The sequence below is a fragment of the Bos mutus genome, chromosome 28 (genome assembly GCF_027580195.1).
Source record: "Bos mutus isolate GX-2022 chromosome 28, NWIPB_WYAK_1.1, whole genome shotgun sequence".
NCBI classification, from domain to species: Eukaryota; Metazoa; Chordata; class Mammalia; order Artiodactyla; family Bovidae; genus Bos; species Bos mutus.
The window spans coordinates 23,440,793-23,456,090 of NC_091644.1; the positions used below are offsets into that span (position 1 = coordinate 23,440,793).

At 37.1% G+C, this 15,298-nt stretch overlaps 1 protein-coding gene across 5 annotated transcripts in view; it reads left to right on the plus strand.

Moving 5' to 3' along the window:
* CTNNA3 (catenin alpha 3) overlaps positions 1-9,475 on the plus strand; it is a 1,958,943-nt gene extending 1,949,468 nt beyond the window's left edge. For all 5 annotated transcript variants that reach the window (XM_070364862.1, XM_070364864.1, XM_070364866.1 and 2 more), the window contains one exon: positions 1,073-9,475. In XM_070364862.1, coding sequence (XP_070220963.1) covers positions 1,073-1,360 — 288 coding nt within the window. In that variant the 3' untranslated portion in view covers positions 1,361-9,475. The remainder of the gene's footprint in view (positions 1-1,072) is intronic.
* Positions 9,476-15,298: the final 5,823 nt, after the last annotated feature.

The window sequence follows — 15,298 nt, forward strand, 5'->3', positions numbered from 1 at the left end:
CAGAGAGGTGACAGTAGAGTGTGAATCGGCTGTGGGTGACAATCTGCCAAACGAAAATAATGGAAGAAGCATTAGTTACATAAAAATGAACCAGCTTGGCTAGCCCTAAAGTATTCTGCAAGATTCTAGGAATATCACCTCGTTTTGTCCAGAGACTGTTTTTGTGAACAACCCAGGAAACAAAACAGTTACAAAATAGAGTTATGTGGGAAAGGTTTCTTTTAGAATGTTCGTTAGTATATGATTAAGCAATTTTCTCAACCTTCACAAGAAACAAAGGAAATATTTAATAACTGACCACCCCTCTATAAGGTTATTTATATATGTTATTTTGACTTTAATAAACATTCCTTTCCTATTTAATATCTGAGAAAACTAGAATGAAGATAGTTAAATGATTAGTTTATGTAATTAAATGGCAGTCCTGGAATTTAAACCAGATTTGACTGTAAGGCCTTGGTTTTATCTATTTTAATACTCTGCATGATAGGTTAATCATTCTGTGTTTAAAAGACTCTTTTAGGTGGAATTATTTGTGAAATAAATATTCATAAAAATTAGTGGTTTACATGCATGTATGTATATGTATATATTATTTATCTTAGACTATGAATTCCCTAAGATTTTTCAGTTGTTCTTACTAAGTTACTTTTACATGATAGAGCTTTTACTATAGATAGTCATCTCTTATACAAGGGGTCAACATTAACCCTGGAATTATGGAGATCCATTACAAAGAAAGCTGTAACCCGTCTGGGCCTTATGATATGATATAGAAGCTATAGAATAGAGTTCACTGAAAACCAGGAAAAAAAATTAACCTAAGATATCATCTTAGAAAATAGAATATGGATCTATTTATGCATCAGATCAATAACTAAATGATTAACATAGATTGATGTGATAATTTACATAGATACATAAAATGTGAATTAACTCATTCATTTCTGAGATAAAATAACTATCATTTCTGGGGTTAAAAACAAGTGTCGCACATTTCATTTTCTGTGACATTAAATCTCTTTAAATTCCTGATTATGTTCTCAAATAATAGCTTTTTCCCCCTCTACAGTTGGACAGTGTCACCTCCCTGATCCAAGCAGCCAAAAATTTAATGAATGCTGTAGTGCAAACAGTGAAAATGTCTTACATTGCCTCAACCAAGATCATCCGAATTCAGAGTCCCACTGGGCCCCGGCACCCAGTTGTGATGTGGAGAATGAAGGCTCCTGCAAAAAAGCCCTTGATTAAAAGAGAGAAACCAGAGGAAACTTATGCAGCTGTCAGACGAGGCTCAGCAAAGAAAAAAATCCACCCAGTGCAAGTCATGAGTGAATTCAGAGGAAGACAAGTCTACTGAAACCACTGTTCTACTCTAGTGTGTATATTACAAAGTCCTGGCTAAACACACTCCTTTATTTTTACACTTGATTAGTTCTGTAAGTTCACTAACTTAGAATTTAACCCACAAATGATGTAAAACATTGAAACCCTAACCCACATGAGCAACATATATTTGGGATCTTGTCATTGTCATTTCTGTATGGCCAACATATGCTTATTGAATGAATGAAATCCCCAGGTGTCATTCAGCCTTTCCCATCACAGAGTATCTTATATTCATTTCTCAAGTGAGTCCTGTTCATCTGTAATAGGTTAAATATACTCACACTTTTCGATTAAATTCACCCTTTGAATTAAAACATTGACATGAGCTCTTGACTTGGTTTTCAATGCAAACAAAAGATTTCATAAAAATACTTTCAATTTAATCTCCACATATGTCATTTATCTCATCTAACCTGGTAGACGTGTGATTCCTTCAACAGGGGTAAAAAAGAAATCAGTCTCTAGATACTTGAAACTACTGTCAAATGATTGGGCTAATATCCATCAGAAACTAACCAGGTATGAGAGCAGTCAAGCTACTTCTGGATTTTCAATGTCTGTCTTGATTATTTATGAAACAATTAACATTATAAAAGTTATGAGTTTTCATGTCACAAATGTGTGTGTTTCAGAGTTCCATTGTGTTCAACAGTTGTGCACATTGGGTTTTGGGTTTAAGAAGGTTCACCAGAATACATATTAATATATGGAGTAAGAGTTATCCTCCACTGGGGATATGGGCATCTAACTCTATCCCCAAGTGAGTTACAATACAAGAAATGCAAAGAGTTCTGCATGACTCTAAAACTTTATTTGTATCAGCTTGCAAGTATAATTAACAGGAAAAGACCAATTTGAGAAACCTTTTGGCACTGAGTAAAATATAACTCAAAAAATATGAGCAAATTGTACCACTGAACTATGAAGTAGAGTTAAAGGTAATGAAGCTGGAATGATTTTGATAACATTTTTTAAAATAAAAGTCATTCAGGTCACTTTTAACTACCATCATTGCTCATTCCTAGTTGAGTTCATAATGGATGTTATAACAGTTTCAGAGACTAGTGCAATGCTTCTCTCTCTCTAATCCTATCTCTCTTTGGAGGAGTCAACTTTCAGTTTCACTTTTTTTCATGCATAGAGTTCCCATTCACAGGATTTCAAACATGCATTTCCTATTCTACTCTATCAAAATTATGCCAAAATTATGACTTCACTTTGTAATAAATCGCCATTGATGACTTTTTTCAACAACCATGTCATCATAGTTCGACAAGGTAAAGTTTAAACATACAACTAGGAGGACTAGTTTGGGTAAAAGAACGTATGAAACATAAGGATGCATAAAAGTTGAGAGCATGATGTGTATGCTATTGAGCAAATGGTATGGGGAACAGATTTAATTGGTCATTATAAATTATGAGAAAAATGCAAACTTTTCATTGTAATGTATTATATTTTTCTTCCACAATGCCTGGTTTCCTGGGCTAAGTAAGTAAACTTTCTAAGAGCAAAAGCTATAAACTTCTCCCTGTGGACCAGTATGCACAGTATGAATAAGTAAAACTGAGTATGCACTGGCCCACAATAATTATTCTGAACGGAGTCTACTCCCTAAATGAAAAAGCAGTGCATAAAGGAATCAGAGAATCCAAATAATTGTTTTCCAAAACTAGCTAGCCTAATTGGGGCAAAACAGGGGATTTCTTTGTTGAAATGTTCCCATCATTTTCTGTTCTAAGAGGACGTTAAAAGAGTTACATCTATCACACTCTCTCAGGTAGAAGTGAGAAAATAATTTATTTAAAAATTATCAAACTAGTACATCTTAGCCTCTAAGCCACACACTCAAGAATAATGAGTCTCATTTGGAAAATCTAGTGTCTGTCTGCTTCTACACAGCCTTCCACAGATTTGAGTTTAGGATGTAGCACTGGATGCCAAAACAACATAAACAACTTGAAATTATATGATTATCAAATAATCTCTGTATCTATCTTTAAAAAATGACTCTCTACCCAAAATGGGATGTGAAAAATTCCCCCTCTTCAAAACAGATGGTTGCCAGCTTAGCTTAAAGCAAACAACTATAATTAAGGAAAACGTAATAATAATAATAAAAAAATTACCTTGGAGAATGTCCCAAGAGTAATGCCTGTTGCAGTAATCAAAGATGCAATAAGAACAAGATGAGCAGAGCTGAGAAAGACATCTGTCCACCTGACTCAATTCCCGCAGTGTGCAGCATCTCACAGTCTAATTCAATTCAAGCCTGCTAATAGTATAATACTTGTAAGCAAAATTAGCAGCAAATATATTAACAAATCCTCGCATTATAAAACATAGTTAAATGAATCTAATCAGTATGTATGAAGATGGTGTATATATTTATAACTGAGTTCTCTTCTGTAGGGGAATGACTGAAATTTCCTAATGATGGTGATTGCCCATCTATGCACCTTTTTAAATCACATCGCAGAGATTTGTGCTTCTTCTAATGATACCTTTGCTTTATCTTGCTAATCAAAACTCACCTTTTTTCCTTTGGTGAAATCAATTTATGTAGGAAAAAAATATTTGAGAGGGAGGAGAGGGCATATATCACCTAGAATGACAGTTCCAACCTGGTTAGCCACCAGCATCACTGGCAAACATTGAACTGAAATCAGAAGGTAGCAAAGGTCTGTGAAATCATAATCCAGTTTTAGTTGAAAAACTGGAAGGTTTTCCTCAAATTGGAAAGATGATAAATATAAATCTTTCCAGTATACTTATCACAAGTGGAAATTAATAAATTAAAATATTTCTTACTTTCTAATAGACTCAATAAATGAGTCTAGAAAAAATTCAAACACTAAATTTCTAAGGAAATTTGTTAATCCCTTTGTACTTGTCTTATGACGTGAATAAAAACTGTGAATATATTAGATGCAATATTCTTAAAAATGCAATATTCTTAAAATTGCCTCTGGTCTTTGCAAATCTCTTAATTTATCAATGTTAACATATATGTTCCCCCATAAAATTCCTTCTGTATGAAGGGTAAGTACCCCCACAACTAAAACAGAAAGGTCTGCTTCATCAGGCTGACACTGTTGCACACTTAACAGCTTCAAAGGAGGTCAGTCTTCAAGTCACATTAAAACAAGACTAAATTGGGAACACACAGTTAAGTACCCAATTTGGGCCTCAAATCTAATAATTAGTGCTCCTCAAATTTTAATGAGCACCTGAAAAGACTAACATCTAACAGTAGAGGTATATCCAATAGCTTCCTACACCTTTACTTTAAGGGTGGTCTTTGTATCTCATCATCCTTGAGCATGTAGCTTCCTATTAACTGCTAACAGTTTGCTACCAGAAGACAGTCAGGCATGCTCATCCCAGTCAATTACTCCCAAATAATGTGCTTTCCTCTTAGTCCGTGCTCCAAAATCCCTGATCACCTTTTAGGAGTCCATCCCATATATCAATTGATTAATAGCATTCTAGTTAAAATTATTAACTTAAAATCCCAATGGCATTATCTTTTTTTTTTTTTTTCCTATTCCAGAAAACACGCTTACCTTTTTTGGTGTCAAATCCACACTTCCCTGCTAGGGATTGTGGTTCCCATGGATACACAATTTTTTATAGTGGTAGAATGAGTAGAATGAGATGGAGACTTTTCCTGGTCATATTTAGCCTTCTCTAGTGAACTCACTGCAGAACTGTTTCACTGTCACTGTAATTTTCTAGGTCAGCAAAGCAAGCACCAGAATATCAAATTGAATGAAATCCGTATTTTCTTTTGTCAGCCTGCCTTTTGTTAAGATTGTCTGTCTATTGCATATTTAGGTAGCAAACAACCATTTTTCTGTTTGGAAAGTCAGAAATATTTTTATTTGACTTGGTCAGAAAATTTAGGGGCATCCAGTTAAAAGAAAATAACTTGCATATTATTTTAATAATTCTTTTTAAGTTGACAAAAATGTGCAACCTGGGAAATGTATATTTATATATAATTTTTCATTTATACATCACATGCCAAAAAGCAACACTTAATCAGACAAAAACCCTATAGCATTTTTTTTCATAACCCTCTTCCCATACCATTAGAATATCTTTATTATTAGTATTTTGCATTGTTTTACTACCAAATAAACAAGTCAGGCCTAATGACAGAAAAGTCTACACACAAAGTAGTTTAAAGTTTTCATTTTGGTTCTTTGGGTCTATTAGAATAAAAAAATATGGATGTTATTAAAACCAGATGTCCTAATCAAGGTGTTAATACTATCCTAGATATCTAAAAATGAGAGAGAAGAATTAACATTTTAAATGCATTTTTTGCCATTTTAACTAACATGAACAAGAAACATTTTCTATTAAAGCAAAAGAATAATTTCCTATGTTCATCATTTTACATGTGAATTTTTTCCCCCACCAAGATAGAGAGGACCTATTCTTGAACATTGTTAAAGAAGATAATACTAATTGAGAGAACCACTTCTAAAGGGAACCCAATCTTACCTTCAGATGATAGATGGTTTGATCTGGCCTTTATGTAGCTTGTGGGATGAGATGTTCATGGTTATAGGCTGGCTTCTAGCATCCCAAAACTCCCACTGGTTTATGAGAACAAAACGCAAGGACTGATCTTCAAAATGAACAAGTTGGAGGAAAAAAATCAGTAAGTACAGAACAGTTAAAAGAAAGTAGGTAAATGACAGAGGTGGAGAAGGGAATAAGAAAGGTAGTTGCTGAAGCTGTGAACTTTTATACCGGAGAGAGGAAGAGTTCTCTGAAGATTTGGTAACCTCCTCCTGAGGAAGATTTTAAGGATAAGAGGGGGCACTTGTCTTTGGTGGTTTGGAATGAAGTCATGTCAGGGCAGGAGAACACATTGTGTAACTTTTGAGGATCATTTAGTGATATTGTTTGCAAGATGGGAAGCAGAAATCCAGACAATTTTCTAGGCTGATGATGGGTGAAATTCTTCCCAGTATCAAAGTGAATCAAGATATTATATATTTAATATTTGTCAAGCAATGTTGATGTTCCAAACACTGCCCTAGATTCTTAGGATACATCAGATAACAAAACAGTGATTCTTGCCATGAGCTAAGTCTGTGGTAAATGCTATTACCTTACTTAATTTTTTTTAAATAACCCTATGTGATAAACATTATCAGTTCTATTCCTTGGATAAAGAAAGTAAGGATATGGATCTTTCTACAAAACTCATTGGCTTTAAAATTTGTTTGCAATGTGGAATCTGAACTTTTAGCCATCACAGCAGATTTCCTCGAAAATGAGATGAGATTTTTCAGGTGAAAATGAGATACACATTTCAAATGCTCGCTGAGTTCCTATGTAAGAACAAAAGGATCAAAACTTTGTGCACACACACACATACATACATACACACACACACACACACTCCTACATCATTGATAAGTATATAAGTAATTAATTGAATATTATCACCTCTAATAACTGAATAAAGACTATCGGGTATATAAGGAATGAATATTTCATCTATGTGATCTGAAATCAAATGAAAACACCAAATTACCTTCATTTCCATAGAGGTGAAATCTTCCATGGAGATGTATGTTTAAAACCCATCTTTAGCATCAATTGGTAACAAACATTTATAGACACCATTTCTTTCCTTCTTTATTGCTAATATGTATTTATGTGTTTAAAGTTATGGATCCCATGGGAGGACTGGCCAAGGATTACTGAAATAAGGTAAAGGCTCCTTGAATTCCAAACTGACTGAACCATAGGAAATGTATGTTTCCTTCTTTATAGAGGTAACAAAATGAATACAATATGTACCTGACTGTAAGCAAATTGAGTTCTTTAACTTTACATGGTCCTTATTCCTAGAGACAACTGAAGGCTAGACTCTCCCTCTTGCCCCTATTGCTTGCTATACCTCCCCTTCTCAGGCCTGGGGTACTTGACTTCCTGGTTTTTCTTAAAGTGGAGTCAGAAATGTTTCCTTTAAGTGTGAATGTATTTATTTGGGGTCTTCGCTTTTGAGTACCTGGTACCTCAGAATGATGATACCTGTTCCCAACTGTCATAAAAGGAAGCTCCAGAGTTCTTTTAAAAGAGACTCAGATTTCTAACAACCATCTCTAAACATCTTTTCAATGTAGGACATATATTACAGCAGCCATCTAAATGGCTAGCTAAAATGCTAAAAGTACTAGCAGAATACTAATTCTGCTTATGTCCTCTGTTTTCATTCCAAATGAGGTATTTTTTAATTCTAAAGTTTTCTTTCCTTTACATCTTCAAGAAGAATGCTTATTTGTTTGTTCTGAGTATTTGGTCTTAAAATATGTAGCATCTCTAAACATTCTAAAACCCCCTTTTAATAATTACATCAATAGTTCAAAACCTGAAGTTATATATACTTTTTTTCTATTCAGACAACCATGTATTATGTAGTCCTAGGCCAGTCCTCTGGAGAAGGCAATGGCACCCCACTCCAGTACTCTTGCCTGGAAAATCCCATGGACAGAGAAGCCTGGAAGGCTGCAGTCCATGGGGTCACTGAGGGTCGGACACGACTGAGTGACTTCACTTTCACTTTTCACTTTCATGCATTGGAGAAGGAAATGGCAATCCACTCCAGTGTTCTTGCCTGGAGAATCCCAGGGACGGGGGAGCCTGGTGGGCTTCCGTCTATGGGGTCGCACAGAGTCGGACACAACTGAAGCGATTTAGCAGCAGCAGGCCAGTCCTCAACATGTCACAGCAGTTTCCAATCTTCATGAATTATCTGAAGCTCTCTGTGATATTCACTGATAGTCTAGCTGAGACTGACAAGTTTCTTTGGTCTGGGTTTCTAAGATCAAATTTGGATTGGAATGTTTATTCATGAAACAAAGGAGAAAGTCTAGGAGTTTAGTTCATGCTCTCAGTTAATGAGAACTTGTCTTCTTGAGGCTTTAAACATAAAATTAATTTTGAAAATATTATAGAGATAGTATTCCATTTCTTGCTAAATCTTATACCATTATAGCCCTCTATTCTTGTCTGCTAGTATACAATGAGATATAAATATGAGAATTTCAGCAACTGCTTTTGAGAGTTAAGCCATGCTTCTGATTTTGAAAGCTGACCTTGTGCAGTAAAATTCCTCCAAAGAAAATTTCACTGGACCTGAATGACAGCATAAAGATTTTTCTTTGATGTCCATGAATAATACATCCCTGAAAACAGAAGTAGACATATGTTATGCCCAATTTAGTACTTAATAGTTGGGACTCTAAAGCAAGATTTTCTTGGGCAAGTTGTTGGGTGATTAAGTAGAAATTAAAACTTCCAGTGAAAGATTTCCAGATGCCTCTGCTTTCCATTTTTATTTTATTTTTAGTTCCATAGCAACCTGGCAACAATTAAACAAACACAACAATGACAAAAACAGTCACTTACTTTACTGTATGTACTTTTATAGACAACAAATGTGATAGTTTAAACATAGTGACATTTCTGAAGGTCATGTGTACATGGTAAGTCAGGATGAAGGCAGATTTAAATTAAGACACTCTGAGATGAAATAAAAGCAAGGAGTTGATAATAGTCATCTTTATCATAGCAATATCTTGAGAACTAAATTTTAATGGAATTTGAAGGGTTTCAAACTACTTTGCTTCCATACCTCACTCTGCTATGCAGAAGGCAGAATGGCGCTGAGTGAACCATCTACTGTAGTAACAACCAACTTGAAGAAGTTTTATGGTTTGGCCATGGGTAAACTTTGGCAAAAGTGTTTGTGGAGCTGTCATTAGTTATCTTTGAGGTCATTTCATCCGTCAATAAAAATGAATTATTTATCCAGGAATAGATAAAGCTCTTTAATACCCTCATGACATTGACATAGAAGCCCAAATATTCCTTGTTTGAGATTCTGCATGTCTTTTGTGCTTAACTGAATCAAACTAATTTTTTTTTTCATTGCATTTCAATTATTTCACACATGTAACACTGGGTTTGTTTTGAAATTATGCAGTATTATTTGAAACATTATTTAACTCATGTCAGTGTAGTTTATTAATAATTTGCTTAACTGGAACTACATATGTTAAAGCAATAAAAATGAAAAGTATTGTTTATGCATTTGGCATTTGTCTTTCGTGGTTTATGTTATGAGTGGGACAAAATTACTGAGTAATCTAACCAGTAGTCAAGGTATGACCTTCATTCCTACTCTCCTTCAGTTACATAGACTACAATTTGGGAGGATTTCTACTACAAACTACCAGTTGAACACAAGTGATGTAGACAATATGTAGTAGAATTAAACTTTTGGTTTAAATGGCACATTTTTTGTTTGTTTGTTTCAGTATGGATGTTAGGCCTTGACTTGAATAATGAATGTCTATGTAGCTGAGAAACTGTTCTCTAAACTTAGGACTTGATGGAAAGAACCAATTTTTCGGAGACTGTCTGAATACATACTTCTATGGAATACAATTGTCTCTAGCAACACTTCTGCATTTGAATATTAATAGATTTGGATTATCCATCTTAGCTTCCTCACCTCTATGCTGGTGATAATCGCTCATCAGTGTGAATCCCATGGCAAGAGTCTCTGGATCCTCTTCCAGCATTTACACACTGTTGTTGTCCATTCTAGGACATGATTTTCTCCCTTCATGACTCCCACTGCTTGAGGTGCTTCTTGGGAGGTCTCAGTCTGCTTCTGTACCTTCTTAAAACACAGTCTGAAATTTAAAGTCTTTTATCACTTGATTCCTATGAAAAACTATGCCTCCCCTCACTCAGTTCTGCTAAATGTCAGCCACCTCCTTTTAATGAAAGGCTGTGTGGGATTGTCTTCCCAAGTCAGTCTCCCTGTGTCACTCTTCCCCAGGAGCCCAGATTTGCTCTGGCAGCAGCATTCTCTCCACCTTGATCTGTTGTCATGCTGGTTCTGGGGGTGGAAGTGGTACTAAAAGCACTCTTGGCAAGAAGAGTCGTTTCTGCCTGGAGTCTGAGCTGATGTCCTGACATTTCCTGGGCAACACCATTAAGCATTCCATCCAGGAGCAGTAACTCACAGATGTAACTTCCAGACACCACATGTCCAATATCCTGTGGCTGGTAAGGGAAGAGCTGCTGTACCTTGTTGTCAAGTAACAGGCTCCCTACAGTGTCTCAGTCTCCTATTTTTGGAAAGGAAGAGATTCATGAGATGCGGGCCCAGAAAAAGGAGTTGTTATAGAATCAATGGGGAATGTTCAAAGCCCAGAGTGATAGTAAAGGGAGAGTGGATCACACTCAGGTTTATAGGAGGTTACCCTTCATCCCCAGGATCCTGGAAGCAAGAATCTGCCATTCCGAATGCCACAGATGAAAGAAATCCCCTCGTCGTTGCTGCTTTCCTGTCTTCTCACTACCCCTTCTAGTTGGCGGTGGTGACAGAATGTTAGGTGTGCTGATTAAGTCTACATTGTCACCTTTTGTAACACAGAAAGGACAAACTCCAAGGGCCACAAGTGAGCAGTCCCCGGAACACAGACCTAAACCCCTCACTGGGTGGGGTGCCCTCTGTGGGCACTGATTCAGCATAGGTGTGGGAGGAGAACTGATGGGTTTGTTGTTATTGTTTCTTTTTATTTGACTTTAGAGGAAGGCTCTGCGAGAGCACTGGAAATCCACAGCTTGATTCTGGAATGTCTCCATCCTTCTGTTAAAGGCTTATAGCATCCCAGCATCCCCTATTCACCAGGCCCATCCCTCAGGCAGCAGTTGCTCTGAGGTTTATTGCTCTGAGGGCTAAATTTGGAAGAAGATGCACATGGTGTACTAGGCCCCAATACCAGAGAAACGTTTGCAGTCTTTAGCTCTGTTATACACCCTACTCTTGGGAGCAACGATGATGTTGTGCTTATTTCTGTTTCTCCTACACTAGCATGGTGATTGGCATAGGAATAGCTGAGCTGATATTTTTGTAAAGAATGAGAAAACTCATGAATGAGTTTATCTCAAATGAATCGATCCAGAACTGATCTGTAATGTGGGTCCTCTCTGAACTATCTCATCTGAAATTCTGAGAGTCCAATAATCCTCAAGTTTACAGAGACAGAGACTAGTGTCAGGGACAGGATTTGAAAACTCCTAGTTCTCCCTGTCACTCTTCCGAAACCATCACTGCTGCCTTAGATAAATGAAAATCACTGATGAGGAAAAGCCATGGCTGTTTTTCACTCATTTGTTTATTCAACAGTTGAAAGTGTTTCTTGAGAGACTGTTATATGCTATGGGTGATAAAAAGAATCATGAATATTTTGGAATCAAGACGTGAACTCATCAGGTTCATTGAATAGCAGAGGAAGGGAAATAAACATGAAGCTTGTGGAAATCTCACCCAAGGTAAAAGAAAGCAATGCAAGTTTCAGGACTAAAGGAGAACCTTAATAGACGTTTTAATAGGAGATTGTGGTTTCACTTGTAAATGGGAATAATACTAATAACTCCTAGCAAATAAGTTCTCTAATTCAAACAGAGCTATAAGATGACTAGTTAGACAATGAGACATAGAGTTGGTAGGGTATTCAGAGTGAGGAAAGCGAGTGGGAAAAATCAGTTGTAATAATCCTGTGTGATATAGACAAGTGTCTGGGTTAAATGATAGGATTAAGAATTAAAACAATATTTTCAAAATAAAGTATAAAACATCAAACATAAGCAAGCATAAGTCTTAAGTTCTATCTAAAACATGAATACATCTTGCATTCTACTATTTAATATACCCTCGTTTATTTTAATAGTAGAAAGGCAATGTAATCCTTTCCTGTCAAATACTGATAGTCAAGTAGGTGGCATCATGTTTATCCTATGACTTCTTTTGAGATCTACTGGGAAAGCTGTTTGTGATTTGAGAAATACAGAAACAGACCAGATATGTGACTCATCATGTAGCAAGATGGCACCATGTTCAAAAGCATGGCCATTGGCAATAACTTGCCCAGTCTGCATCCTGGCCCCATCATTTTTAGCACCAGCCTTTCTTGAGCAATTTGCTAAACCTCTCAGTTCAGTCGCTCAGTCATGTCCAGCTCTTTGAAGCCCCATGGACTGCAGCACTCCTGGCTTCCCTGTCCATCACCAACTCCCAGAACCCACTCAAACTCATGTCCATTGAGTTGGTGATGCCATCCAACCATCTTATCCTCTGTCGTCCCCTTCTCCTCCCACCTTCAATCCTTCCCAGCTTCAAGGTCTTTTCAAAAGAGTCATTTCTTCACAAAAGGTGGCCAAAGTATTGGAGTTTCAGCTTCAGCATCAGTTCTTCCAATGAATACTCAGGACTGGTCTCCTTTAAGATGAACTAGTTGGATCTCCTTACTGTCCAGGGGACTCTCAAGAGTCTTCTCCAATATAGTTCAAAAGCTAAACCTCCCATTATTTTGAAATTCTCATTTGTAAGAGAGAGATGATATTTCAGAGTTCAACTGACAAAAATAATTATAATGTGCTTTACAATCAATGTGCCCTATAGTCAATGAAATGAGGTGATAGAACCTACCACATAGGGTTGTTATGAGTAGTAAATGAATGAATGTATGTAAAATACTTTGAAGGATGCCTGGGACTAGGTAACCACAATATAAAATTTAGCTATTATTATTATATTAAGATATATAATTTATAGGCTTCAATATTAAACACACACAAAATAGACTTCTGAAAGTTTCTTTATGGGAGGAGAAAAAGAAAACAGGGAGAAAGAAATACCTGGTGCAGGAAAGTATGAGCATGCCAGGTAATGGCAGAGAGTAACTAAATATTGATGTCAACTAATTGAATATTGGGATGAGAGGAGCTACCCCATGTCCGAGGTCAGGGGCGGCGGCCGAGAGGAGCAACCCTACATTCAAGGAGTGGTGGCTGCGCGGAGGGCCAAGAGGAGCTACTCCATGTTCAAGGTCAGGAGGGGTGACCTCGTCCAAGGTAAGGAGCAGCGGCTGCACTTTGCTGGAGCAACCGTGAAGAGATACCACACTCCAAGGTAAGAGAAACCCAAGTAAGATACTAGGTGTTGTGAGAGGGCATCAGAGGGCAGACACACTGAAACCATAATCACAGAAAACTAGCCAATCTGATCACATGGACCACAGCCTTGTCTAACTCAATGAAAATGGCAAACCACTTCAGTATTCTTGCTTTGAGAACCCCATGAATGGTATGAAAAGGCAAAATAATAGGATACTGAAAGAGGAACTCCCTAGGTCGGTAAGTGTTCAATATGCTATAGGAAATCAGTGGAGAAATAACTGGAGAAAGAATGAAGGGATGGAGCCAAAGCAAAAACAATACCCAGTTGTGGATGTGACTAGTGATAGAAGCAAGATCCAATGCTGTAAGAGCAATATTGCATAGGGACCTGGAATGTTAGGTCCATAAATCAAGGCAAATTGGAAGTTGCCAAACAGGAGATGGCAAGAGTGAACATCAACATTCTAGGAATCAGTGAACTAAAATGGACTGGAATGGGTGAATTTAACTCAGATGACCATTATATCTACTATTGTGGGCAGGAATCCCTTAGGAGAAATGGAGTAGTCATCATGGTCAACAAAAGAGTCCAAAATGCAGCATTTGGATCCAATCTCAAAAATGACAGAATGACCTCTGTTCATTTCAAAGGCAAACCATTCAATACCATGGTGATCCAAGCCTATGCCCCAACCAGTAATGCTGAAGAAGGTGAAGTTGAATGGTTCTATGAAGACCTACAAGACCTTTTAGAACTAACACCCAAAAGAGATGTCCTTTTCATTATAGGGGACTGGAATACAAAAGTAAGAAGTCAAGAAACACCTGGAGTAACAGGCAAATATGGCCTTGGAGTACAGAACGAAGCAGGGCAAAGGCTAATAGAGTTTTGCCAAGACAACGCAATGGTCATAGCAAAAATCCTCTTCCAACAACACAAGAGAAGACTCTACACATGGACATCACCAGATGGTCAACACCAAAATCAGATTGATTATATTCTTTGCAGCCAAAGATGGAGAAGCTCTATACAGTCAGCAAAAACAAGACCAGTAGCTGACTGTGGCTCAGATCATGAACACCTCATTGCCAAATTCAGACTTAAATTGAAGAAAGTAGGGAAAACCACTAGACCATTCAGGTATGACCTAAATCAAAGCCCTTATGATTATACAGTGGAAGTGAGAAATAGATTTAAGGGACTAGATCTGATAGACAGAGTGCCCAATGAACTATGCACAGAGGTTTGTGACATTGTACAGGAGACAGGGATCAAGACCTTCCCCATGGAAAAAGTGCAAAAAAATGATTGGCTATTTGAGGAGGCCTTACAAATACCTGTGAAAACAAGAGAAATGAAAAGCAAAGGAGAAAAGGAAAGATATTCCCATTTGAATGCAGAGTTCCAAAGAATAGCAAGAAGAGATAAGAAAGCCTTCCTCAGCAATCAATGCAAAGAAATAGAGGAAAACAACAGAATGGGAAAGACTAGAGATCTCTTCAAGAAAATTAGAGATACCAAAGGAATACTTCATGCAAAGGTGGGCTCGATAAAGGACAGAAATGGTATGGACTTAAAAGAAGCAGAAGATATTAAGAAGAGGGGGCAAGAATATACAGAAGAACTGTACAAAAAAGATCTTCACGACCAAGATAATCACAATGGTGTGATCACCTAGAGCCAGACATCCTGGAATGCGAAGTCAAGTGGGCCTTAGAAAGCATCACTATGGACAAAGCTAGTGGAGGGGATGGAATTCCAGTTGAGCTATTTCAAATCCTGAAAGATAATGCTGTGAAAGTGCTGCACTCAATATGCCAGCATTTTTGGAAAACTCAGCAGTGGTCACAGGATGGGAAAAGGTCAGTTTTCATTCCAATCCCAAAGAAAGGCAATGCCAAA